Source organism: Fundulus heteroclitus, unplaced genomic scaffold (genome assembly GCF_011125445.2).
Source record: "Fundulus heteroclitus isolate FHET01 unplaced genomic scaffold, MU-UCD_Fhet_4.1 scaffold_53, whole genome shotgun sequence".
In the NCBI taxonomy this organism is placed as follows: domain Eukaryota; kingdom Metazoa; phylum Chordata; class Actinopteri; order Cyprinodontiformes; family Fundulidae; genus Fundulus; species Fundulus heteroclitus.
Window position 1 is genome coordinate 1,571,377 of NW_023396956.1, and position 25,465 is coordinate 1,596,841.

Genomic DNA, 25,465 nt, shown 5'->3' on the forward strand with positions numbered 1-25,465 from the left:
TATTCTCCCTGGCATGCTCTCAACTTCTGGACCAAATCCTGACTGATAGCACTCCATTCTTGCACAATCAATGCTTGCATTTTGTCAGAATTCATAGGTTTTTGTTTTTCCACCCATCTCATGATGATTGACCACAAGTTCTTAATGGGATTAAGATCAGGGGAGTTTCCAGGCCATGGACCCAAAATCTCTATGTTTTGTTCCCTGAGCCAGTTGGATATCACCTTTGCTTTATGGCAAGGTGCTCCATCATGCTGGAAAAGGCATTGTTCATCACCAAACTGCTCTTGGACGGTTGGGAGAAGTTGCTCTTAGAATCAGAATGAAGTTTATTGCCAAGTAGGTTTGCACTTACAAGGAATTTGACTTGGTGTTGATGGTGCAGACAAAAAATAATAATACAATAAAATAAAATGGATATATATATATATATATATATATATATATATATATACAGAAGCTATATACACAGGACACTGTGCATTAATGTAACGCAGAAGCTTGTAAGTCCTGAACGAGGGAGAGAGACAGTGTCCAGTTTCACAGGTGGCTCTTGGCCTTGTTCATCAGGCTGGTAGCAGATGGAAAAACTGTTCTTGTGGCGTGAGGTTTTGGTTCTGATGGACCGCAGCCTCCTGCCAGAGGGAAGTGACTGAAATAGTCTGTGACTGAGGTGAAGGGATCAGCCACAATCTTTCTGCACGCCTCAGAGTCCTGGAGGCGTACAGGTCCTGGAGAGATGGAAGATTGCAGCCAATCACCTTCTCTGCAGACCTGATGACACGCTGCAGTCTGCTCTGGTCCTTAGCGGTGGCACCAGCGTACCAGACGGTGATGGAGGAGGTGAGGATGGACTCAATGATGGAGGAGTAGAACTGCACCATCATTGTCCTTGGCAGGTTGAATTTCTTCAGCTGCCTTCTACAGGAAGTCCATCCTCTGCTGGGCTTTCTTGGTGAGGGAGTTGATGTTCAGCTCCCACTTTAGGTCCTGGGAGATGACAGTTCCCAGGAACCGGAAAGACTCCACAGTGTCCATGGTGGAGTCACAGAGGGTGATGGGGGTAGCTGGGACTGAGTTCTTCCTGAAGTCCACAACCATCTCCACTGTTTTTACAGCGTTGAGCTCCAGGTTATTCTCCCTGCACCAGGTCACCAGATGGTCAGCCTCCCACCTGTAGGCGGACTCGTCACCATCAGAGATAAGTCCGATGAGGGTGGTGTCGTCCGCGAACTTCAGGAGCTTGACAGACTGATGACTGGAGGTGCAGCTGTTGGTGTACAGGGAGGGCATTCTGCTACCATTCTTTATTCATGGCTGTGTTTTTAGGTAAGACTGTGAGAGAGCCGACTCCCTTGGCTGAGAAGCAACCCCACACATGAATGGTTTCAGGATGCTTTACAGTTGGCATGAGACCAGACTGGTGGTAGCACTCACCTCGTCTTCCCCGAACAAGCTGTTTTCCAGATGTCCCAAACAACCGTAAAGGGGATTCATCAGAGAAAATGACTTTAGCCCAGTCCTCAGCAGTCCGCTCCCTGTACCTTTTGCAGAATATCAGTCTGTCCCTGATGTTTTTCCTGGAGAGAAGTGACTTCTTAGCTGCCCTCCTTGAGACCAGGCCTTGTTCCAAGAGTCTCCGCCTCACAGTGCGTGCAGATGCACTCACACCTGCCTGCTGCCATTCCTGAGCAAGCTCTGCACTGGTGGTAGCCCGATCCCGCAGCTGAAACACTTTTAAGAGACGGTCCTGCCGCTTGCTGGTCTTTCTTGGGTGCCACAAGAAACAACAATGGAACCTCTCTCCTTGAAGTTCTTAATGATGCGATAAATTGACTGAGGTGCAATCTTTCTAGCTGTGATTCTCTTTGCTGTTAGGCCATTTTTGTGCAGTGCAATGATGACTGCACGTGTTTCTTTAGAGATAACCATGGTTCACAGAAGAGAAACAATGATGCCAAGCACCAGCCTCTTTTTAAAGTGTCCAGTGGTGTCATTCTGACTTAATCATGACAGATTGATCTCCAGCCCTGTCCTCATCACCACTCACACCTGTGTTAATGGAGCAATCACTGGAACCATGTTAGCTGCTCCTTTAAGGCAGGGATGCAATGACGTTGAATGTGTTTTGGGGGATAAAGTTCATTTTCTAGGCAAATATTGACTTTGCAATTAATTGCTGTTACGCTGATCACTCTTTATAACATTCTGGAGTATATGCAAATTGCCGTTATAAAAACTGAAGCAGTAGACTTTGTAAACATTAACATTTGAATCATTCTCAATACTTTTGGCCATGACTTTTTTCCTTCTATAAAATACACATCATTGAAAGCAGTCATTCCTTTGAATTGTTTTTTGATTACTAACAACAGCTCCAGTAGATGAATTTAGTCTTCTAATATTCTCTGCCTTCTTGTCCCTAATACATTAACTAGTGTTACACTAGCCCGGTAGAGAAAATTTGTTGATTCAAATGTAGTGTTAATTCAGATAAACAGCATTCTATAATGATGTTAATTTTACTTGTTGATAAATTCTTGAACTTGAAGAGAAGTTGTCACTCCTTTATTCTATGTTTGTGCAGAGTTTGCTGTTTAAAGGAACACCTAACCCAGTGCTCGAATAATTCCTTTCAACTATTGTCCTGATATCAGCTGTTTGGGCTGATATTCACTGGACAATACCTAACAGACAGAGAGTTATTTATTAGACATTAAATAACTTTAAACAGTGTGTAATAGCACAACATGTTCGAGGTGGTAATTTGTGCAACTAAACAGAGCTGGAACATCCCGTCTGATGAACACTGAAAGTCAGCGCCTGTACGACTGTCTACATGTTAAATAATATAGAACTGCTGCAAACTGTTAAAGTATGAGGTATCAGACAAAGTTGCTGCGAGTAGCAGCCATCATGAATCCGGATGTCAGGTACCGTCCTGTTGCACAGACTTTCCGACTACTGAGGACAAATGGAACGCACTATTATCTGCTACTTTCTCTCAGGTGACTTCGGCTTAACCACGGTCCTTCAGGGAGGGATCTTAGTCAGCAAACTCCTACTTATTCCAGCCAGTTCCAAGTTGGTAAAATCCTAATTTATCTTTTTGTCCCCAACAGAGAATTTAACTATACGTGTAACGTTCTGTGGCAGCACCTGTGGGCATGTAAATATTGTAACATCCCCCCCTTCTTGAGGCACACAGCTCTGTATACTTATTTTAATCTGGAGAGACTCAGACGGAGAAAGAGAAAACGATTAACAAATTTATTTGACAAAATGAATAACAGTTCTTTGGCGCTCGGGCCCCGGCTGAAGATTTGAGCAGTGAATTCTGACGAATTCAGATGAGCCCATCAACGCTGAATAGGGATGCTCCCCCGGGGCCCGACACTGGTGGTGGAGGTTGGAAAAGATGACGTCTTGGAATGCTGGTGGAGAAGGGGAGGAGGTGGGTCTTGCACGGCTGGAAAGCGTCAGGCGGCGAGGGTGTGGAGCCTTTTAAACGGAAGCTTGATTGAAGATTGGAGAAAGTGGGTCGAGGTCCGGAAATGAAGATGACGCTATAACAGGTAGGCGGAAGTCTTCCAGCTTGAATTTGCGCCTAGGCTTCATGACACTTGAGACGTGGTTCCAAGTTAAAAACAACTTTATTAAAGAATGATTAAAACTACCATAATAAAATAAGCATTCTTGATGGAAGGAAGAGAGGGGATAAAAATATAATGCAAATTGCATAATCAACTTAATGATTTCAGGAAACAGGCTTCATATTTGGTCCAGGCTAACCAGAGACATATTTGTTAGCACCATTCATACACAATTCAAACATTCTCTTGGTCTCTCCCTAAAGTAAATACAGACAGGGGTCTACATCGAGGCAGTTATTTACATCTTCAGAAAATATTATAGGCACCATAAAACATTCTTGACAAACACTCAGGATGCCACGTCTGGAATTGGACACGATTTTGTCCAACAGCTTTTTAAAGATTTGTTGGCCAGAAATCATAACAGTTGCCATCATGGTTGTAGTTATTTCATAGCTAGAATTATTTTCTCCTTTACACCACCAAACACAAAAAAGAAAAAGGAAATTACCTTTAAAAATCCCAGACATGGTGAAGCAACCCAAATTACAGGAGAGCACAGCACATTGCCACAAAACCACCAGAACCACCACCAGTGGCTGGTGGTGGAAAGAAATCTTGGTGGGGCTGGCCAATAGATTTCCCTGCCTAACGCATTACATGCATTCAAATTAAAAGTCGGAAAATTACGATTCCACAATAAGCATTTAATTCCCTTCTCAGAATCAGCAGTTTACAGATACATTCAACTATTTACAGCTAGATATTTAGGTCTTAATTTGGAAAGGAACAGTATGAAATACAACACTCAAATTCCCTACTTGTCACCAAACACACAAAGTAGGCATACACCATACTGTTATCCATGTGTTTCTTCTTTCTCCGTCCTTCGGTAAATGAAAGAAACGTACATCAAACCATCTGGAATGCCTCTGTGTGCAACCGGGAGCACAACAAGTCGTAGGCATTGTTTAGATTCCAAAAATAAACTAACTAAAAGTACGCTCTAAGTCAGCCGTTTTGTCATGTAGTAGACGAGAACAGTACTGTTTTTGCCTACCAGCGGGACCCAGATGTAGCGCGGATGTAGCTCGTGACGTCACGCGTGAACTGGTCTATACACCTATCACTGTGTAGCAGGGGCAAAGACTTCAGGAGCCCCAAAGCCATTCATTTTGGCGATGCTGATTGGCCAAATATTTATAAAATTTCCCTAGCAACAGTACACGATTGGTTATTTTGCTACACTTCTAGGGCACTTTGGATCAGTGCCCTAGAACTGTAGAAGAAGAGAAATGATACGTTCTGTCGGTGGAAATGAACTGTTAAATGAGAGTCAATGGGTAGAAGTGTTTTAATAATTTAATAATAATAATAATAATTCATATTACATGTAGCCACATACTATTAAGTAAAAACTGACATTGATAATACTTTTAAAATCTATATATATTATCACTTTTCCCCTCCACATCTAGAGAGGGCAGCGCCCGAGCGCCCCCTATGGGCCAGCCGCCACTGACCACCACTGATCCTCAGCAACTTATCAAAAATAAAAAAAAAAACAAAAAAACAGAAGGGTTACAAACAACAAAAAATAGGAGTGATTGATAGGTTCCAAGGCAAGGCAAGGCAAGGGAAATTTATTTATATAGCACAATTCAGTACAAAGACAATGCAAAGTGCTTTACATGATTAAAATATAGCAAAATAAAACAGAATAAAAGCAAGTAGGAATAAAATGTAGATAGAAAAAAAGAACAAAAAAGTGGTGATTCAGTTAACTAGAACAGTTGAAGGCAATCTTAAACAAATGTGTTTTTAATCTTGATTTAAAGGAACTCAGGCTTTCCGCACCTTTACAATTTTCTGGAAGTTTGTTCCATATCAGTGGAGCATAGGAACTAAATGCTGCTTCTCCATGTCTGGTTCTGGTTCTGGTTCTGCAGAGCAGGCTGGAGCCAGAAGACCTGAGTGGTCTGGAGGGTTGATGCCCTGATAACAAGTCTGTGATGTATTTAGGTGCCAAGCCATTTAGGGATTTATAGACTAACAGAAGTATTTTAAAGTCTATTCTCTGAGATACAGGGAGCCATGGAAGGACTTCAGAACCGGGTCCATGTTCTCTACGTTCTTAGTCTTAGCCAGTGTACAACGCAAATAAATAACTGGCCAAAATAAATAAAAAAGAAAATATCTGCCCAAATATTTAAATTACCTACAAAATCATCAACATAATTAGATGCGCTGCAAAGCAGAGAATATAGAAAGTAAATAAACGTAAAAGAATTTGTTCCACAGGAATTTGTCTTTGAACAAGCTCTAAAAAAACAATGAAAAATATAAATGTCATTTTATTTTCATTACGTTCCAGGTATTTGGTCTGTTTCAAGAGTTGGCTTGCAGGAATGTTCTGCTATTTTGAACTTCAAACAGGGTGGGTTGTTCTGCTAGATAAGGAAATGTCTTGCCTTATCCAGCTGTGCGGTTGCAGGTGACTGATCACCACAGATAGATAACCCTGTATCCCCCATCTTTGTGTGCCGGCCCACATGTTGTAAATTCCTGACCCCTCCTCGTACTGACTCCTGACCCTTCTTTGAAAGACCAATAATAAAAGCAGAAGACTAAGATGTCCTGGCAGAGTTGAGATCAGGCTTTCAGGGAGTGCAATTCTCCATTTGGCTCCTCTCTCCTTCTCTGTAGAAAAGTAACTTGCGTTGGTTTCTTTCTAGGACAATAAGGGATTATTGTCATAACTCTATCAAAAAGACACCCAAAAGATATTTAAAAACATATAAAACACATTTAAAGAGAGTACAAAAGGTTAAGATCAGTCCATGTTGTGATATTTCACAGTTTTTAGGGCATAGGTGTTAAATGTCGTCGGGATGTTCTGGTCCTTTTACTGTCGTGAATGTGGGAAAGTTTCTTAGTTTAACGAGAAGTGCCAGAGCCATGGTTTTGGTATTTTTCAGGAGGATTTTTCCTCAAACAAACTCTTCTGTTTTTTTATTTTTAGAATCAATCTATTTTTTTTGGTGTTATGATACAGTTTATGATTAGCAGTATAGAGAGTTCAGGAAGGCTTTTTAAAGCTTCTCAATGTCAAGTGCAAGAGGGCCTTTCATGGAGAAGCCAATGAAAAATGACACCTTTGAACCCTGTAGTCCAATAATCTGACTTTGGAACATTGGAATCACATTCAGCTTCAGATCCCAGACAGACGTTTCTGCCTGAATCCCTTTGGAGGTCACCTGACCGGTGACCCTTTGTAGAAGATCTCTTACTTTATGGTTTTTCCATATTTGGCCGTTTCCCCACAGAGAAGCAAACTGTTCCTCTGCACCTGTGATGCAACTTTGGATTGCTTTTATGTGCACAAGTCTCTTACAGTTGCTCTTACTGCCCAACAGGAAATGGACAATTGGACGTTTGCCATTGTACACTTCCTTCATTTGGTCGTGGTAGGAAGTCTTCAGAAGTGAGATGTATCTTCCAAGCTGGACATCCACTCTCACTTTTGGCCATGGCCACAACAGCACAACCGCAATAAAGTGCAGTGATAAATTCTCATCTTCTTTGTGTGTCTTGTCGAGAACTTCAGAAAGGACTCTAATCAGTTCTTGGGATGGCATAACATCTGATCCTGCTTTGATGCAGCCCAACACAACGTTGGCATAAATCATATTGATTTTTTCTGTTGCTGTTGGTCTGTGCTTAGGTTGGCAAATAAAATTATACTTCCCAGTAATTTCTTCTATCATTTCAACTGAGATTTCTCTAGTGAGACAATCCAGAATCCTAGAGTATGTATCAGCCTTTTCCTTCTCGAGGAATTGTCTCGCCTGGTGGAGTTCCAGGTTGAAATCCGTCTTTTTCAAAAGATCTGCAGATTCTGTTTTGCAGAAAACCTTTGTGTACTTCTCGAAACACCCAGAAATTTCCTTTTGGGCTACTTGCTCACGAATGTTCTTTACTCCAATTATGGTACCAAGATTCACATGCATTTTGTCAAGGTAGTCAAAGTTCAACTTCATCCTTTCTTTGAGGTCATAAAGCAGCTTTTCAAACTGTTGAAGAATGTCATAATATTCTCTGTTTCTCATGTGAAGGGGATCCTTTTTCTTTATGCTCTCTATTGCAACCTTTCCTGACAGAACCTCGCTCATTATGTCGTGTCGAACAGCCTTCAGGGAAAACACAGGAGTTTTTTCTAATAAGATTATGACAGAAACTCCGACCTGGATTTCTCCAAGACATCCTGAAGTGTTGAAATGGCTGTTGTTGTTTTTTAAATGAGAACGCTTAAGGCACTCCTTCTTAGCAAGGTTTTGTGTAAACTGAAATGCTTCCATCGCTGACTGGGCCATTTTGAGACAAATGCCCAATTTCTCTGGGCTGATCAGCTCTCCATCCTTGCAATTTGACATTTCATTCTTTAGCTGATGCTTAATAACTTGTGCTGACGTGTCTGCAATATACGAGCTGTCTTTGGAAACCTCCATGGCTTTCTTTGCCCATTCCTTTGCAACAGCAAATTCCTTCTTCTTCAGGTAGTAATATCTGGCTAACAACTGAAAGATAACAGCATTGTCTTTAAATCTTTTTGACGCATTTGCTAGCACATTCTCTTCCTGTCCAGGTGTTTCTTTTGCAACTTGTTGAATGAGAGGAGAGAACTTTGAATCCTCCTCGAACGAATGAAATCTTTTCACTAAAACATTGTGAACATGTTGAAGGAGATTATCTCTGCCCTGTGTATGCTCAAAAAGCTCATCTGTGGTCAGCAGAAAGTTTGTAATTCTTGCTTTTGTCACATCGTGGGTATTTCTGAGTTCCTCTAAACATTGCCTTGCAATGACTGAGTATGTAATTTTCACTGCTATGTACTTAACTTTATCTTCATCCTGGCAGAAGGAAACAAAACTGGAAAATTCCCCAAAGGCATCATCAATGTTGATCCCTCCACAAACAGGGATTTGGTAACTCAGAACATCCAGACACAGAGACAGGGACAGAGATGAGCCGTGGCGGTAAACCCTCAACAGAACCAAAACAGCAAAGAGTTGTGCATTCTTTTGCTCCATATTGAAGTTTTTCAGGGTCTTCTGTACCACCCCTTTAATATAGTCTTCTAAGAAGTTCTTCTTCATGATCATGAAACCATAAAAGGTTTCAAAGTTCGGGTGTTTTTCTTCTATTTCTTTATGTTTCATCTCAAACAGTCGCTTTTCCTTCTCAGAAAGCTCATTTCTAATGAACACAGTGTTTGGAGTTGGTTCTGTCACCTGAGATGACTCTGGCCTCATACAATTCAGGAGGATGACCTTTGCAGACTGGATGCCTTTTTCAGTGCACTCCTTTTCAATCACCTGCTGCAAGTCATACACCTTCTCCATGTCATCAAAGTCATCTATCATCAGCAGGACAGGGATCCGTGGAGCTTGTTCATCATAGGAATATGTCAAAAGTTTGATCACTTGATCAGCCACATCAGCAAAGTCTGACTTATTCCTGAGGACAGCACAGCGATATTTCTCCCGTAGAGCCCACAACACATGCATGGCCAGGGTGGTCCCACCACATCCTGGTACATGGAGGAGATTGAACAGCACACAAGCCTTTGTAAGGGAGCAAAGTTCTGGTATACCAGTGTTCACAATGTAGTCAAACATGTCTCGTTTGATGAACGGTGTTGATCCAGGCTGCTCAGAGAAATAGAAATTCCACCAAGAGACATTTCCACCTTTGTAGAAGTGCTCCTCTATGGCAACTCTGTCTTCATTCCCTCCCTCACACTGGTTCACACACAGGACCTCTAAGGTATTGAGGCTGCGCTCCAGTTTTTTCTCAAGAGGCACCTTGGTTCCTCCTCCACAAGGTAGGAACCGGATGGCTCTGCGGTTTTTGGACCAAAGACTAAGGATGGTTCCATTGACTTCAGCAAAGCTGAGCTCATATATACATCTGGCAGAGATGTTGAGTCCACATCGAGCCTCAATGAGATCCCTCCATGAAGTAAATGCATTTTCATTGTCACATATGCAGAGGATTTGTCCTATGTCTTTGAGCTCTTGCAAGAACATACTGAAAGTCTCAACAAGGGGGTCCATTCTCTCCCTCACTGTTGACAAAAGCAAGAAAATGACAAGGAACCTTTTGTTTGGAAGCACATCCTTCCGGCACAAGAAAGAAATCACGTCCCGTACAGAGGCACCTTTGTCTATGAACCACTGGTTAATGTCTGAGGGTGTCTCATGCTCAATGCCTCCGTTGCAGAACACCCAGCTGGTGTTTTTGGGTAATTCTAATCTGACTGCAGTTTCACTGACACTTTCCATTATTTTATATTTTGCAGGTAAATGAGGGCTAACTGTGGTTTGTTGGTCAAAGTATCTCAGTAATCCATGTTCAGCCGATTCAGGATCAAAGTCCAGAACAGCTGTTGGTTCGAGCTCAGTGAGGAATCTCAGGTTTTCAAGATGGCTTGGATGAGATTTGTTTGTCACAATCACATAACGCTCAAAGTGGGACTTATCCAACAACAAGGTTCCACCAGTTATTATGTGCATTAACTGTGTGCCTTGGGTCGTCTGTTTTATACTGTCAGAGTGCTTCTCCTCTGCATCTTTGCGGAGCTTTGACAGTTCAGGCATTCCGGCAACAAACTTATTGTACTCTACCATGGGTTTGGAAGACGTGGTTGGGGCAAGGAGGTCTCTGGTGCTACCACCATCTCTGATGTAGAAAAACTTTGACGGTTGTGATTCAGTCTCTTTATTTTTCTTTTTGTCCTTCTTTGCGATGTAGGTGTGGTAGAGGTTTTCCCCACAGATATCAGACTGAGGCTTAATGTCCACTTCAATCACAAATTTTGCCGATGATGTTGCATTTCTGTTTATGACCTCAACAAATCGAGGAGGTTTAATGCACTTTTCTGCAGCATCCTTGTACTTGTGTTCAAAATTTTTATCAATGCCTTGCTTCAGCTTTCTTGTATACGCCTCTTTGTCATCAACAGCCACTCCCAGCACCTGACCATGCTCAAATTTTGGCGTGTCTCCTATGCCAAAATGTATGGTACCATTAGTGCGGCTATTCATGCAGGCAACTGCAAACATGATGACCTCAGTGATGAACTTATCCAGTTTCACTTCATCAGGTGTGTCGTAAAAACCTTTAAATTCATGACAAGGTTCAATAAAGTTTAAGGGGCCTGATTCTGGTACATCAAGAATGCTGTTCTCTACATATCTAAAAGCATCATGGTATCTACCGAATGGGTACGGTTTGGTTGATTTTCCAGCTGGTTGTTTTGTGGAACATGTTGGTCCATCTCTGTTTAGGTTGATGAACTCATCTCTGGCATGAATAATAAGTTTAGCTGGTCCAAGCTTAACACCCATTTCAGTTAGTTCTGACTTTTCTAAAAGCAGGAGACTGGACCCTCTAATGTCTTGTTCAAACAGCAAATCCGCAGTAGAGGTGTCCACGTCCTTCAGTGTGAGAGCCCATTGCTTTACTTGATCTTTACTCCAGTCCTTAATATCAGGGGGCAGATCCTCCTCCTGAAGCACAAATAAAAGGTCAACTTGGTCTTCCTGATCTTACATTCAAATTTCTGGATTCAAAAAAGAACTGCATATGAACCATGTATTTATTTTAAAAACAGCAACTTTAATATTTCATTCTTCTGTCTACATACTTTAAAATAATATTGAATATTTGCTTAGAGATATTGTCCTTCAACAAGCTGATGACTTTTGGTTCTACTTACTTTAATTTCTATATTTTCTGCCATGTTCTTTCTTCTTACCCTTGAAATATTGTAGCTGAGAAGAAAATTCAAAGTGAGCTCTTGATTACAGAGAACAAGAATGTCCACTAAATCATGAAATGACTTACCTTCAATTTTATTATCTGTGGCAGCCAGCTCTCTCTTTCTCAAATACCCAGGTCTTATGCTGTAAAAGAATATATAAGCATTATTTTTCTATACAGAACACATCTGTGCCTGTAAAAAACAACATACTTTCACAAAGTCAAGAAGAAAAGTCACCCTTTTTTCTATTATTTTAGTTTTTAAATTGTTCATAATTGCACAACAGCCCCACTCAAATCTGATAATGGAGATCTGATTCTCCTTTTTCAAATTTACCAAAGGTTTATCAGCCATGATCTGGAACAATAAAAAGTCACTGGGCTCCTGTGGGTGAGAATACAGTTCATTCAAGGTTCAATTCCATCTGAAGTTTGCCTTTTACTATGCACCTAATAAGGGTTTTCACTGTTAATACAGCCCGAACCGTAGGGTCTACCCCCACAAAGTATATATCAAAACGTGCGTCTCCATGCCGTGAAGTGTGCTATTTGTACTTCACACCATTTCGAGTTGCCATGGTGACATAAATAGCGAAAAACCATGCCAAAAAGTCGCATACAATATTTCCAGCAGAACCCATAGCTTGTCCTGTTCCCCTATCCGTTACGAAATAAACGCAGAAAAAAATTACGTCTATAGCATTTACGGTTCCGGAGAAACGAAGTGCTAAATTACATTTTGACTCCCATAGTATACATGTCAAAAAGTGCCTCTTCATCCAGTCAGGTGCTCTTTTTGTATAAGCTGCCATTTTGAGTTACCATGGCGATGTAATAAACAACAACCATGCAAAATCGTATTATCTGCCTTTTTGAGGCACTTCCCAGTACAGAATTTGGACCAAACTAACAGAGTACCATCACCTGGTAATACTGAACACAACTATGTTAGCGACTAACGGTTAGCATGTTGCTAACCGGAAGTAGCTCTAGGAAGGTCCTACCAATTTCTGCTTGACAGAGTCCGTACTACCTTTAGAGAGAAAGCTCCACAACTAATCTGGGCCATGTAGGATAAAGCATGTCTATTTTATGAGGTGTCAAACATTAATTTTTAACCCCTTTTTGCCTCTGCTACACGTTGCAGAAATGCTTCAGACACTAAAATCCCACATTCTACTCAGTCCCCCACATGATAAAGATAACTAGAAACGTTCAATTTCTGAAGAAATTGTGCACCTGGTGGTGCGCATAACCGTCAGAGCCAAAGCTTCCGAGTTCCTTGGTTGTAGACTTTTATTGCTTGGGGATTTTAAATCAAATCTTCTGAGTCAAAAGGATTTGTCTTTATCAAAACCAGCCGACAGGAGAAGGTCCGCATTGAAGCAGCATGGAAAATTGATGGTATTAAAACATGATTAAATACTTCAATGTAACATGACAAAATGAAATATGTGAATAAAAATGTTAAAGGCATGAATAAATGGTGAACTGTATTGATTTAAATAGAAACATAGTTTTTTAAAGCCAAATGGAAATTAAATATTGGGTGAAAATGTAATACTCTGAAATTGCCACACCGGGTTACGATCCTGTGACCTCTTGCCTGGCAGCCAAACACCTAACCCACTGTGCAGTAGACCAGTGCCATGCATGGCTCTGAATTATGGAGAGGTCAACTGTGTTGAAGAAGTGTTGACACCTCATAGCTTGGAGATGCTTTATGTGATGTAGGCCAAATTTCTTTCTCCCTAAAGGAAGTACAAACTCTGTTAAGCAGAAGTTGGTGAGACCTTCCTAGAGTTACTTCTGGTTAGCAACATGCTAACCATTAGCCGCTAACATGGTTGTGTCCAGTATCACCTTGTGATGGTACCCTGTCAGTTTGGTCCAAATCCTGTACTGGGAAGTTCGTCAAAAAGGGTGCCAATACTGAATGTCACCAAAGCTCACCAACTGCCATGTGTCAGATTGGCCTCCTTTAGCAACTAAGCCTCACCAAATCTGGGCCCAGAACTCAACATTTGACCAAAATTGTGTGTAGCGCCGTTTCCCACAGGTGGGTGGTGCTGTATTGGCCGGGGGGGTCGTGTCTGGGCATCCTGCCAGGTCCTGTTGGAGTCCAAGGGCCAATAGGAAAGCATGTGAAATCCAAAATGGGACAGAAAAGGGACTCATGGTTGATAATCAGTGGAAAATTTAAAAATGTTAAAAGGAAGTGACTGGGCGAATTTCAGATTACTACATTCATCATAGCCAATGCAGTGGGTGTGATGAATGTCAAATCCTGCTTGTGGCAGGATTTGACAGGAAAAGGAGGAGGGTATGTATTAATATAAAATAAATTAATAAACAATACATAAAATACTTTAATCTTTTCTTAAAACTTCTAAATACAAACTGTCACAAAACATGTTAAATAAATTCCTTTATCATCATTCATTTATATCAGCTGTTCAAGTTATTTAATTGTTACTTGTAAAAAAAAAAAAAAAAAAAAAAAAGAAAGGAAATTTGGGGGCCCCCCCCTCCTTTGCACCAGTGGGCCCAAACGGCACCTTAGTTCGCCTATGGCTGGGACCGGCCCTGGCTGTCTGTCTGCAGCACGCAGAGAGATAAGTCAGAGTGTATGTAATGGGATTAGAATGAAATACTTTGCCTCGAACAGCGCTCGATCTTTCGGGAACCGTTAATGGTAGAGACGTAATTTTTTCTGTGTTTATTTCGTAACCGATCGAGGAACAAGACAATCTATGGGTTTTTGCCGGAAATATTTTAATGTAGGCACAAAAAAATCATGAAAAAAGGTCATTTTGATTAAAACTAAAAAATCTCAGAAATATTGTCCCGAACAAATGGCTGTACCTGAAAAAGTGTAAGAGATATCAAAATAATTCTTTCACCGTGAGTATCAGCAGGCTTTTGAGGACTATGGTGCCTATTTTTATGTTTGTACAAAAATCGGTGTAGGCACAGCGAAGATGTAAAAAAGTGCATAATTGGGGGGCATGGAGTTCTGATCCTGTTTGAGCTGCGATTTACCCAGTGAGAAGCACTTTGTTTCTCTGGAACGATAAAGGTTAGAGACGTAATTTTTTCAGCGTTTATTTGGTAACGGATAGGGGAACCGGACAAGCTATGGGTTTTTGCTGGAAATATTTAATTTAGGCACAAAAAATCATGCAAAAAAGGTAATTTTGAGGAAATTTGAAAAATCTCAGAAACATTGTCCCGAACAAATGGCTGTAGCTGAAAAAGTATAAGAGATATCAAAATAATTATTTCACTGTGAATATCAGCAGGCTTTTGAGGACTATGGTGCTCATTTTTATGTTTGTACAAAAATCGGTGTACGCAAAGCGACGATGTAAAAAAGTGCATAATTTGGGGGGAAGCAAGTCTGATGCTCTGAGGATTTGACACATTTGCTACTCCCGAACAAATTGTTCCTGCGGCAAGACTGTAACAGTTATCCACAAAAGTCCTTTTTTGTGAGTGCCAGAAGGGTCTGGACATGCATGTGTGAAAGTCTCATGTCTGTACATCAAACGGTTTAGGAGGCGATGCGAAAACATGTGTTTTGTTTGGGATGTTCAGGTGTGATTTTTCAAAACGGCTCCATAGGAAATGAATGAGGAGGGTTTTGACTTGGTGTCGCTCTGAGGTGATTTGTGAAAAATCTCTAAATGCTACGCCAATGAGGATTACATTTCCTGAATCCAGACAAATATACCTACGTTTTGATGTATGATTTGTGTATGTAGAGTGAAACTTGAGCAAGTAAGCTGAAGTTGTTTGGAGTTTGAAATCTTTGAAAACGTCAGAGTGGCCCACTCTGAGAGGGAGAATTCCCTCCATAGACTTCCATTAGAAACAATAATTCTGCTGGTTTTTGGTCATGAGCTTTGAGGAGTAACTGTAAGAAAACCATAAAAGATATCCACATCCCGTTTTCACTTCTGAGTAGTTCAAAGACATATCTACAAACTGGAAGTTAAATGGTGTTCGTAGGTGAAAGCATGACGATACAGTACAGCTTTGAAAATGGTCATTTGGAGGTTTTTGAGGCTTTCTTTCTATCTGACTCCATTCATTCCTATGGGGTTTTTTGGGGTGGTTTTTTGCTAATTCCGTTGCCATGATAACTGGAAATGGCGTGAAGTACAAATAGCACACTTCACGGCATCGAGACGCACATTTTGATATATAGTTTGTGGGGGTAGACCCTACGGTTCGGGCTCTGTTTGGTTTTATGTGTCTTTCCTTGTAAATTAGAAACGTCCCATTTCTTCTGAATGCACCATAGCTTTCTGACACTCGCGAACGCATCACACTGGTCTGAGAACGCAGCGCTGAGTAGAGGCACGTTTCTGCTTAAGACAAAGCTTTGCCTTTTTTAAAACTCATGTCGGCTGGCACGGTTTATTGTTCTGTGTGAATGACAAGAGACCACAACAAATGAGCCTGCTAATGAGCCAACAGTGCTATTAAAACATGATTAAATACTTCAATGTAGCATGAAAAAATAAAATATGTGAATAAAAAAGTTAAAGGCATGAGGTGAACTGTATTGATTTAAATAGAAAAATCGTTTTTTAAAGTCAAAGGCAACTGAAATATTGGGTAAAAATGTAATTCTCTGAAATTGGAACAGCTTGGATTCGAACCTGAGATCTTCTGCATGGCAGCCCGAGACCTAACCCACTTGACCCAAACACCAGTGCCGTGCTCAGCCGTGCATTTTTGAGAGGTCAACTGTGTTGAAGAAGTGGTTTTTGGTGAATTTTGTTCCAACCGTAAGCCGAAATGGCGTCAAGTACAAAAAGCCCTCATCGCGGCGTCGAGACGAACGTTTCGATATATAATATGTGGGGGTAGACCCTACGGTTCGGGCTGTATCAACGGTGACCGAAGAAAGATATGAAATAATTTTAAAGAAACCCTTATTAGGTGCATAGTATAAGGCCTCCGCCATGCATTTTCAATGCCTAGGCGGGCGCCTAATGATGAGTAACACAGGGCTGCAGCTGTCAGTGAGTCTTCATGAAAACACTGCTAGCAAGAGGCTCCTAGAGGGTCAGGGACATGCTCCATTGACTTAACATGGCACCTTTCGAAAGCCGCTGCGGGGGCTGTGAAGACCGTAGGAAGCTGAAATTTGCAGTGTTACTTCCTGTTAGTATTTTTGACGGTACAGTACACACCACGAGGCAGTCGCCTTGCTAAATTTCTTCAGAAATTTTTTAGTTTTCAATATGATTGACAGGATTGATGAGAAAGGCCAGCTGTCATATCTGCTTCACTCTACCCCTGGTACAGCAAGGTCAACTGGACAGATGGATTATCCTTTAGACTTAAACAACTTTATTTGTCATTTTGTATGCACAGAGTGCGTACAGAAGAAATTTCGTTGCATACAGCTTGTAAATGGCAGTAAAAATTAAATTACAGTATAAGGGGCAGCAGTGATTTGAAAGTAAACAATTTAAATATAGACAATGCAGGAGAAGTCACAGTGTACAGGTGAGTATTTAAAAAAAAAAAAACATTTGTATGTACAGAATTTGATTGTGCAAAGAGCATATGTGCACGAATGCATTTAAAAAATAAGAGTTCGGCAGCCTTTGTAATGCTAGATGGAGATGCAATGATGAAAAATATGCAAATATGCAAATGTTGTGCAGAGTTAATGGGTTGGAGATCAGCCGTTAAGCAGCAGTTCAACAGTCTGATGGCAACAGGGAAAAAGCTTTTGCAGAACTTGGTGGACCTGCAGTGGATGCTGTGGAACATCTTCCCAGAGGGCAGCAGGGAGAACGATCCATGGTGGGGGTGTGAGGGGTCACTGATGATGTTATGGGCTCGGGACACATAGCACTGTGATGAAATGTCTTTAATGGAGTAAAGAGGAACCCCGATGATCCCTTCTGCTGTCCTCACCACTCTCCTCACGTTCTTCCAGTCGGAGGCACTGCAGCCTCCACACCACACAGAGAGACAGCTGGTCAGAATGCTCTCTATGGTGCTTCTGTAGAAGGTCGTGAGGATGGGCGGGGGCAGTTGGGCTCTCCTCATCCTCCTCAGGAAGTACAAGCGCTTCTGTGCCCTCTTCACCAGTGACGTGGTGTTCACAGACCAGCTGAGGTTGTGTGTGATGTGCACCCCCAGGAACTTGGTGCTGATGACCACCTCCACAGCTGAGCTGTTGATGAGCAGTGGAGCGTGGCGAGGCCGGTTCTTCCTGAAGTCCACGATGATCTCCTTCGTCTTCTCTACTTTCAGGATCAGGCTGTTGTCTCTGCACTTGTCCACCAGCTGCTCCACTTCCTCTCTGTAGTCCTGGTCGTTGTCGTCTCTGATCAGGCCCACCACCGTTGTTTCGTCAGTAAACTTCACGATGTGATTGGTGGTGAACCTGGGGACGCAGTCGTGTGTCATCAGGGTGAACAGCAGGGGGATCAGGACGCAGCCCTGAGGGGAGCCCGTGCTGAGGATGATGACATCAGAGGTGTTCTGTCCGACCCGGACTGACTGAGGTCTGTTGGTGAGGAAGTCTAGCAGCCAGTTGAAGGGGTGTGCTGAAGCCCAGATGTTCCAGTTTTCCCACCAGATGCTGTGGGATGATGGTGTTAAACGCTGAACTGAAGTCCAGGAACAGCATCCGCACGTGCGTGTTCTTCTCCTCCAGGTGTGCCAGGCTCAGGTGGAGAGCGGAGGAGATGGCGTCCTCAGTGGAGCGGTTCCTCCGGTATGCAAACTGGAACGGGTCGAGTGTTGGGGGGAGACTGGAGACGATGTGTTCCTTTACCAGCCTTTCAAAGCACTTCATCATGATGGGAGTCAGTGCAACAGGCCGGTAGTTGTTGAAACAGGTGACTTGAGGTTTCGGAATGATGGAGGCAGACTTGAAGCATGCTGGCACTGTGGCTTGGTCCAGCGAGGTGCTAAAAATGCCTGTGAGGACACCTTGCCCAGTCCTTGAGCACCCGCCCAGGTATGTTGTCGGGACCTGGGGCTTTCCGCGGGTTGACTCTCCTCAAAGCCTTTCACATGTCGGCAGTGTCAAGGCGGAGGACCTCCTCTTCCTGATGGGGACCAGCTTTCACTGCTGGAGTGCTGTTTAGTGCCTCAAACCTCCCAAAGAAGTTATTTAGTCCATTGAGGAAGTCAGCATCAACTTCACCCACCGGGGGGGGGGGGGGGGGGGGGGGGGGCGTGTTGTATTCAGTGATCATCCGTATGCCTTTCCACATGCTCCTGGTGTTGCTGGCATCATGGAAAAGCTCCTGGATTTTCTGACTGTGGTTCCGCTTCGCTAACCTGATTGCACGGTTCAGGTTGGCTCTCGCTGTCCTCAGTGCCTCCTTGTCATCAGACTTAAAGGCTGAGTTCTGCTTTTAGCGCTTGACGGACCTCCTCAGTGATCCAGGGTCGTTGGTTTGCTTGGGTGATGATGGTCTTTGTGGTGCTGACGTCCTCAATGCATTTATTGATGTAGGCTGACACAGTCATGGCGTACTCATCAATGTCAATCTTGTCCTCATACGTTGCTGCAGCTTTGAACATGTTCCAGTCAGAGCACTCAAAACAGTCCTGGAGCACCTCCATTGCTCCCTCAGTCCACACCCTCACCTGCCTCACTACAGGTTTAGCTCTGATCAGCAGGGGCTTGTATGCAGGAAATAGCATGACAGAGAGATGGTCTGAAGGGCCCAGGTGGGGGTGGGGGGCTGCCTTGAATGCGCCTGTAACGAAGACCGGTTCGTTACTGTGAAGTAAAAAGATAGCTCTTACCTGAAACGCTTGAACATGCACATAGCACTTTGGATGGCACACTGGACTTTAAAGTTTTTACTAATTTGCACATCCCCAGGCTCCAGCCTGTAGAAATAAGAATGATGAAAGTAATTTTGGTGATATCTTTTAAGTGTCAGTGTGTAGTGTATGTGGTATGTTTTAAAGGGTTTTAGAGTGGTGTAATGTATTTTTTTCTAACCTTCTTCTTGTGTCCAGGTGTCTGGCAAAAAGATTCCCCAGAAACCAGACATCTATTTGAAACCTTCCGGGCCAGACCAAGAACAAAGAAAGCAGGGGGGAGTGGTTTACTGGTTTTAAAATTGCTGGAGAATTATTTATTGTAATTGTGTTTAATTTAGGATTTTGTCTATTTAATTAGTGGGTTTATTTCTACATAATTATTGGTGGGTTTTTTGGAGGAATTTTACATTAGTTTTAAAGGAACTGATGTTTGTACACCCCTAGTTGTCTTAAGTGGTTTTTACCTTGTTGGGCGTGGCTCCTTTAAAAAGCTTTGTTCATTCATTCATGAGTTGGATTGTTGGAGTTTCCTGAATGCCACCTGCTGTGACTAGTGGCGACAGCGCCTTTAATATTTGTATAAAGTCTAGAGTGTTCTCTCCCCGAGTTGCAAAATCCACATGCTGGTAGAAATGAGGGAGAACAGTTTTCATGTTTTCCTGGTTAAAATCCCCAAAAATTATGAAAACACCCTCCGTATGTGCAGATTGCAGCTCAGAGATAGTCCGATAGAGGACACTCATGGCCTCTTTTGTATTAGCGCTCGGAGGAACATACACCGCTGTGATAATAACCACAGTGAACTCTCTAGGCAGATAAAAAGTCTGCAGCTAATAATCAGGGTCTCGATGTCCGGAGAGCAAAAACCTGTGATTATTCTAGCATTTTTACACCAGGTGTTATTGATGTAAATGCAGAGTCCGCCTTCTCAGGTCTTACCGCTGAGTTCTTTGTTTCTGTCGGCTTGGAAAGTAGCTAGCCCCTCCAGGCTAACGGCTTGGTCTGGGATTGATGAGGTAAGCCATGGCATTCTCTAAAACTCCCTCTTTGCAGAGAGCTCGAGTTGTAAATGGTCTATTTTGTTGTCCAGTGAGCGGATGTTGGAAAGCCAGATGGACGGGAGCGGCGGTCTGAATGGGTTAGCCTTTAGCTTAGCTGCTGCTCCTCCGCGGCAACCGTGCTTCTTCAGCCGGCTACACCGCCTTCGCTTTGCTCTCCACCGGTATTGGGCTTGTAGTAGTTTTGCTTGAATAAGCTGCTCCTTCTAAACACACTGAGCAGAGCTTGTGACTACTTCAAGATGGCGGCCCCAGCTCTTGTCTGCAACAATAGCGGTCGATGCGGGGTCTACTCCTTTATAATGTCTATGTTGTTCCCTTCCAGCTGATGACGGCTGACTTTCTTCTTCTGACTACTTCCTCGCAATAGCGAGGCACTATTGGTCAGCTGATAGTCGACTATCAGCTGACTCCTCCCTACTTGCCGTGTTGTCATTTATGCTCCAGAGTTCCCCTTTTATGTTACAAAAGAACACAGGAAGAAGCTTAAAAAAGAGCCCTGTTTAGTGAGATTTATGACCATATATTGCAGCAACTGTTTATTTAATTGGCATAATAAAAAACGGTTTTGTCAATGTTATCTTTCCATTCAGTTTTTTTAAACCATACATGTCACAGGCACTTTGAGGACCACACTTCACCAGTGCTTTCAGTAAGGTAAATGGCTTACTGGTTGAAATAGAAAACGCTGGTGATCAGGGGGCCAGGTTACTCCGTGCCGTCTGGATTACCAGTGTATTCTACAGCTACATTTTTTTTGTGTCAGTAGGTAATTTTACACCAGAGATGACAAAAATCACATGTGGGGTACCCCAAGGGTCCGTCCTGGGTCCCTCATGTTCTAGATCTACATGTTCCTCTAGCTCAGATCATAAACATCATCAGCTACCATCACTATGCAGACGACACACAGCTCTACATCACCATGTCACCAGGTGACTATGAACCAGTTCAGGCTTTGAGTAAATGTCTAGAAGAATGTACAATGCATGGATGTGACAACACTTTCTTCAATTAAATAAAAATAAAAATAAAACTGAAGTAATAATTTCTGGACCAATAGAGGAGAGATCAAAAGTTAGCTCACAGCTTCAGCTGCTTCAGCTAGGAACCACTGATCAGGCCTGAAACCTGGGAGTAGTGATGGACTCAGACCTGAACCTCCATCTAAAGACAATCACAAAGTGGACCTTGTAGAATCTGGAGAACATTTCCAGGATTAAAGGACTGATGTCTCAGCAGGATCTGGAGAAACTAATCCATGTTTACCTTTAGTAGAACTGATCACTGCAACGGTGTTTTCACAGGTCTGCCTAAAAAGTGGATCAGAACGCTGCAGCTGATCCAGAACCTGCTGCCCGCGTCCTCACAAAGACTAAGAATAGAATTTAAAATTCTCCTTCTAACGTATAAAGCCCTTAATAATCAAGCTCCATCATATATCAGAGCTCTGATTACCCCGTATGTTCCTAACAGAGCACTTCGCTCTCAGACTGCAGGTCTGCTGGTAGTTCCTAGAGTCTCTAAAAGTAGAATGGGAGGCAGATCCTTTAGCTATCAGGCTCCTCTCCTGTGGAACCAACTCCCAGTTTTGGTCCGTGACGCAGACACCCCGTCTACTTTTAAGACTAGGCTTAAAACTTTCCTTTTTGACAAAGCTTCTAGTCAGAGTGGCTCATGTTACCCTGAGCTACCTCTATAGTTATGCTGCTATAGGCTTAGGCTGCTGGAGTATATCAGGGTCTAATTTTCTCACTTTATAGAGTTGTACTGTTCTTTAATTATGCATTGCGTGTCGTCATTTCTGCTTTAACTTTCTGTTCTCTCTCTTTTATCTTCATAGTAGGTACACCTGGTCTGGCGTTCTGTTAACTGTGACATCATCCAGAGAAGACGGCTCACCCACTACTACCATCTAATGTAGAACAGATTACTGGATCAATGTGTGCTTCTGTGCTTTTTTGTCTCTCTTGTTGTGTCTCTGTTCTGTCTTCTGTAACCCCAGTCGGTCGAGGCAGATGAGCGTTCACACTGAGCCTGGTTCTGCTGGAGGTTTTCCTTCCCGTTAATGGGGAGTTTTTCTTCCCACTGTCGCTTCATGCTTGCTCAGTATGAGGGATTGCTGCAAAGCCATGTACAATGCAGACGACTCTCCCTGTGGCTCTACGCTTCTCCAGGAGTGAATGCTGCTTGTCGGGACTTTGAAGCAATCAACTGGTTTCCTTATATAGGACATTTTTGAAAAATCTGTATAATATGATTGATTTTGACTTTGTAAAGTGCCTCGAGATGACATGTTTCATGATTTGGCGCTATATAAATAAAATTAAATTGAATTGAACGTAGAGAACATGGACCCGGTTCTGAAGTCCTCACTAAGACTAAGAACGTATCGAACATGGACCCGGTTCTGAAGTCCTCACTAAGACTAAGAACGTAGAGAACATGGACCCGGTTCTGAAGTCCTTCCACTAAGACTAAGAACGTAGAGAACATGGACCCGGTTCTGAAGTCCTCACTAAGACTAAGAACGTAGAGAACATGGACCCGGTTCTGAAGTCCTCACTAAGACTAAGAACGTAGAGAACATGGACCCGGTTCTGAAGTCCTTCCACTAAGACTAGGAACGTAGGGAACATGGACCCGGTTCTGAAGTCCTCACTAAGACTAAGAACGTAGGGAACATGGACCCGGTTCTGAAGTCCTCACTAAGACTAAGAACGTAGAGAACATGGACCCGGTTCTGAAGTCCTTCCACTAAGACTAGGAACGTAGGGAACATGGACCCGGTTCTGAAGTCCTCACTAAGACTAAGAACGTAGGGAACATGGACCCGGTTCTGAAGTCCTTCCACTAAAACTAAGAACGTAGAGAACATGGACCCGGTTCTGAAGTTCTTCCACTAAGACTAAGAACGTAGAGAACATGTACCCGGTTCTGAAGTCCTCACTAAGACTAAGAACGTAGAGAACATGGACCCGGTTCTGAAGTCCTCACTAAGACTAAGAACGTAGAGAACATGGACCCGGTTCTGAAGTCCTCACTAAGACTAAGAACGTAGAAAACATGGACCCGGTTCTGAAGTCCTTCCACTAAAACTAAGAACGTAGAGAACATGGACCCGGTTCTGAAGTTCTTCCACTAAGACTAAGAACGTAGAGAACATGTACCCGGTTCTGAAGTCCTCACTAAGACTAAGAACGTAGAGAACATGGACCCGGTTCTGAAGTCCTCACTAAGACTAAGAACGTAGAGAACATGGACCCGGTTCTGAAGTCCTCACTAAGACTAAGAACGTAGAGAACATGGACCCGGTTCTGAAGTCCTCACTAAGACTAAGAACGTAGAGAACATGGACCCGGTTCTGAAGTCCTCACTAAGACTAAGAACGTAGAGAACATGGACCCGGTTCTGAAGTCCTCACTAAGACTAAGATCGTAGAGAACATGGACCCGGTTCTGAAGTCCTCACTAAGACTAAGAACGTAGAGAACATGGACCCGGTTCTGAAGTCCTTCCATGGCTCCCTGGATCTCAGAGAATAGACTTTAAAATCCTTCTGTTAGTCTATAAATCCCTGAATTAGCACCTAAATCCATCACAGACTTGTTATAAGGGCATCAACCCTCCAGACCACTCAGGTCTTCTGGCTCCAGCCTACTCTGCAGAACCAGAACCAGACATGGAGAAGCAGCATTTAGTTCCTATGCTCCACTGATCTGGAACAAACTCCCAGAAAACTGTAAAATTGCTAAAAGCCTGAGTTCCTTTAAATCAAGATTAAAAACACATTTGTTCAGGATTGCCTTTCACTGTTCTAGTTAAACTGATTCACTGAAACATCGTTAGTTCAACTTTGTAGTCCAACTGTTTTTTAATATTTGCTTTTAGTTTCTATTTTCCCATGTTTTATTTTGTTTCTACATTTTATTCCAACTTGCTTTTATTCTGTTTTATTTTCCTATATTTTAATCATGTAAAGCACTTTGCATTGTCTTTGTACTGAAATGTGCTATAAAAATAAATTTACCTTGCCTTGCCTTACAGCTCAGGGGTCCTCAGGTAGTGACACAGTGTACCGTAATGCTCTGAATATCCATTGAGCAGAGCGGCTTTGTTGCTTACCAAAGTCATACTTACACATTTTAACAGATTTTGAGCGCATTGTACCACATATAATCAGTCAGTAAGCACAACGGTAATCATATATAAGACGCACTGTATTATAAGGTGTACCATTAACTTTTGGGAAAATTTAAGGATTTTAAGTGCACCTTATAGTCCAAAAATATAGTATAATATGGTGGGGGAAACCCTGCTAAAGAAAAATCAAGATTAAAGAAACTAAAGAACATAAGAGAAGTAAAAATGATTGAAAACCATCATAATAAGAATATTTCAATGAGTTCAGAGTTCACTGAAGATCTAAGTTAGAGAACCAAAGTTTAAATAAGCTTAACTAATTTAGAACAGCATTTGCTATGTGTTAAACCCATTCACAATGCAAATCTGATTTAGGGAAACATTACTTGAGAAAATAACATTTTAAGAAATCAATAACCTTGAGCACACTTGATTTTTATTTATGTAATTATTTATCCAGAAATAATTAAGATTTTAATTAACGTAAAGGGTGCTGTAAGTGGACGATTGACCGGAAATAATGGGAGCAAATCCGAGCGCATGGCCGTTAGCTGGCTAGCTTTCTCTTAAATTACACACAATACCATTAAATCTAAATGAATGTTCTCTATTCATGCTACAGCATGAATAGAGAACTATTGGACATGTCACTATTGGACGATGGTGAAGTGAGACAAAAACAAGCATTATGTTTTTGCATTATGTTACCGTAGTCAGTAACAAGGCTGTTAAGGAGGCTAATGGCTGAGGCTAATGCTAGCTGAGATTCTGAGCTTATTAAACAAGATATCTGTTGTATCTGGTGTAATGAGTGGACTGGAAAACACAAACATCAATGTCCCATCAGTGTTGAGAAACCCTTATGGACCCTTTTTGTCCCGTTGTGGCAACTTTGGGGCATCCTGTTGCAATGAACTAGAATCGTTCAACTTCTGAAGAAGTTGAAGAAGGCGCCCGCCTGGTGGTGGGCATGACCGTCAAAGGCAAAGCTTCCGAGTTCCTTGGTCGTAGTCTCTCATCGCTTGGGGAT

General features: G+C 42.4%; 1 protein-coding gene across 1 annotated transcript; it reads right to left on the reverse strand.

Annotated features, from left to right (window-relative positions):
• Positions 1–7,579: 7,579 nt before the first annotated feature.
• LOC105921768 (sterile alpha motif domain-containing protein 9) lies at positions 7,580–11,456 on the reverse strand. Its single transcript, XM_021313576.2, is given in 3 exon segments — positions 7,580–7,868; positions 7,871–11,164; positions 11,374–11,456. Coding segments are annotated over 3 exon segments (3,507 nt in total). The 5' UTR covers positions 11,398–11,456; the 3' UTR covers positions 7,580–7,679.
• Between the last annotated feature and the right edge of the window lie 14,009 nt (positions 11,457–25,465).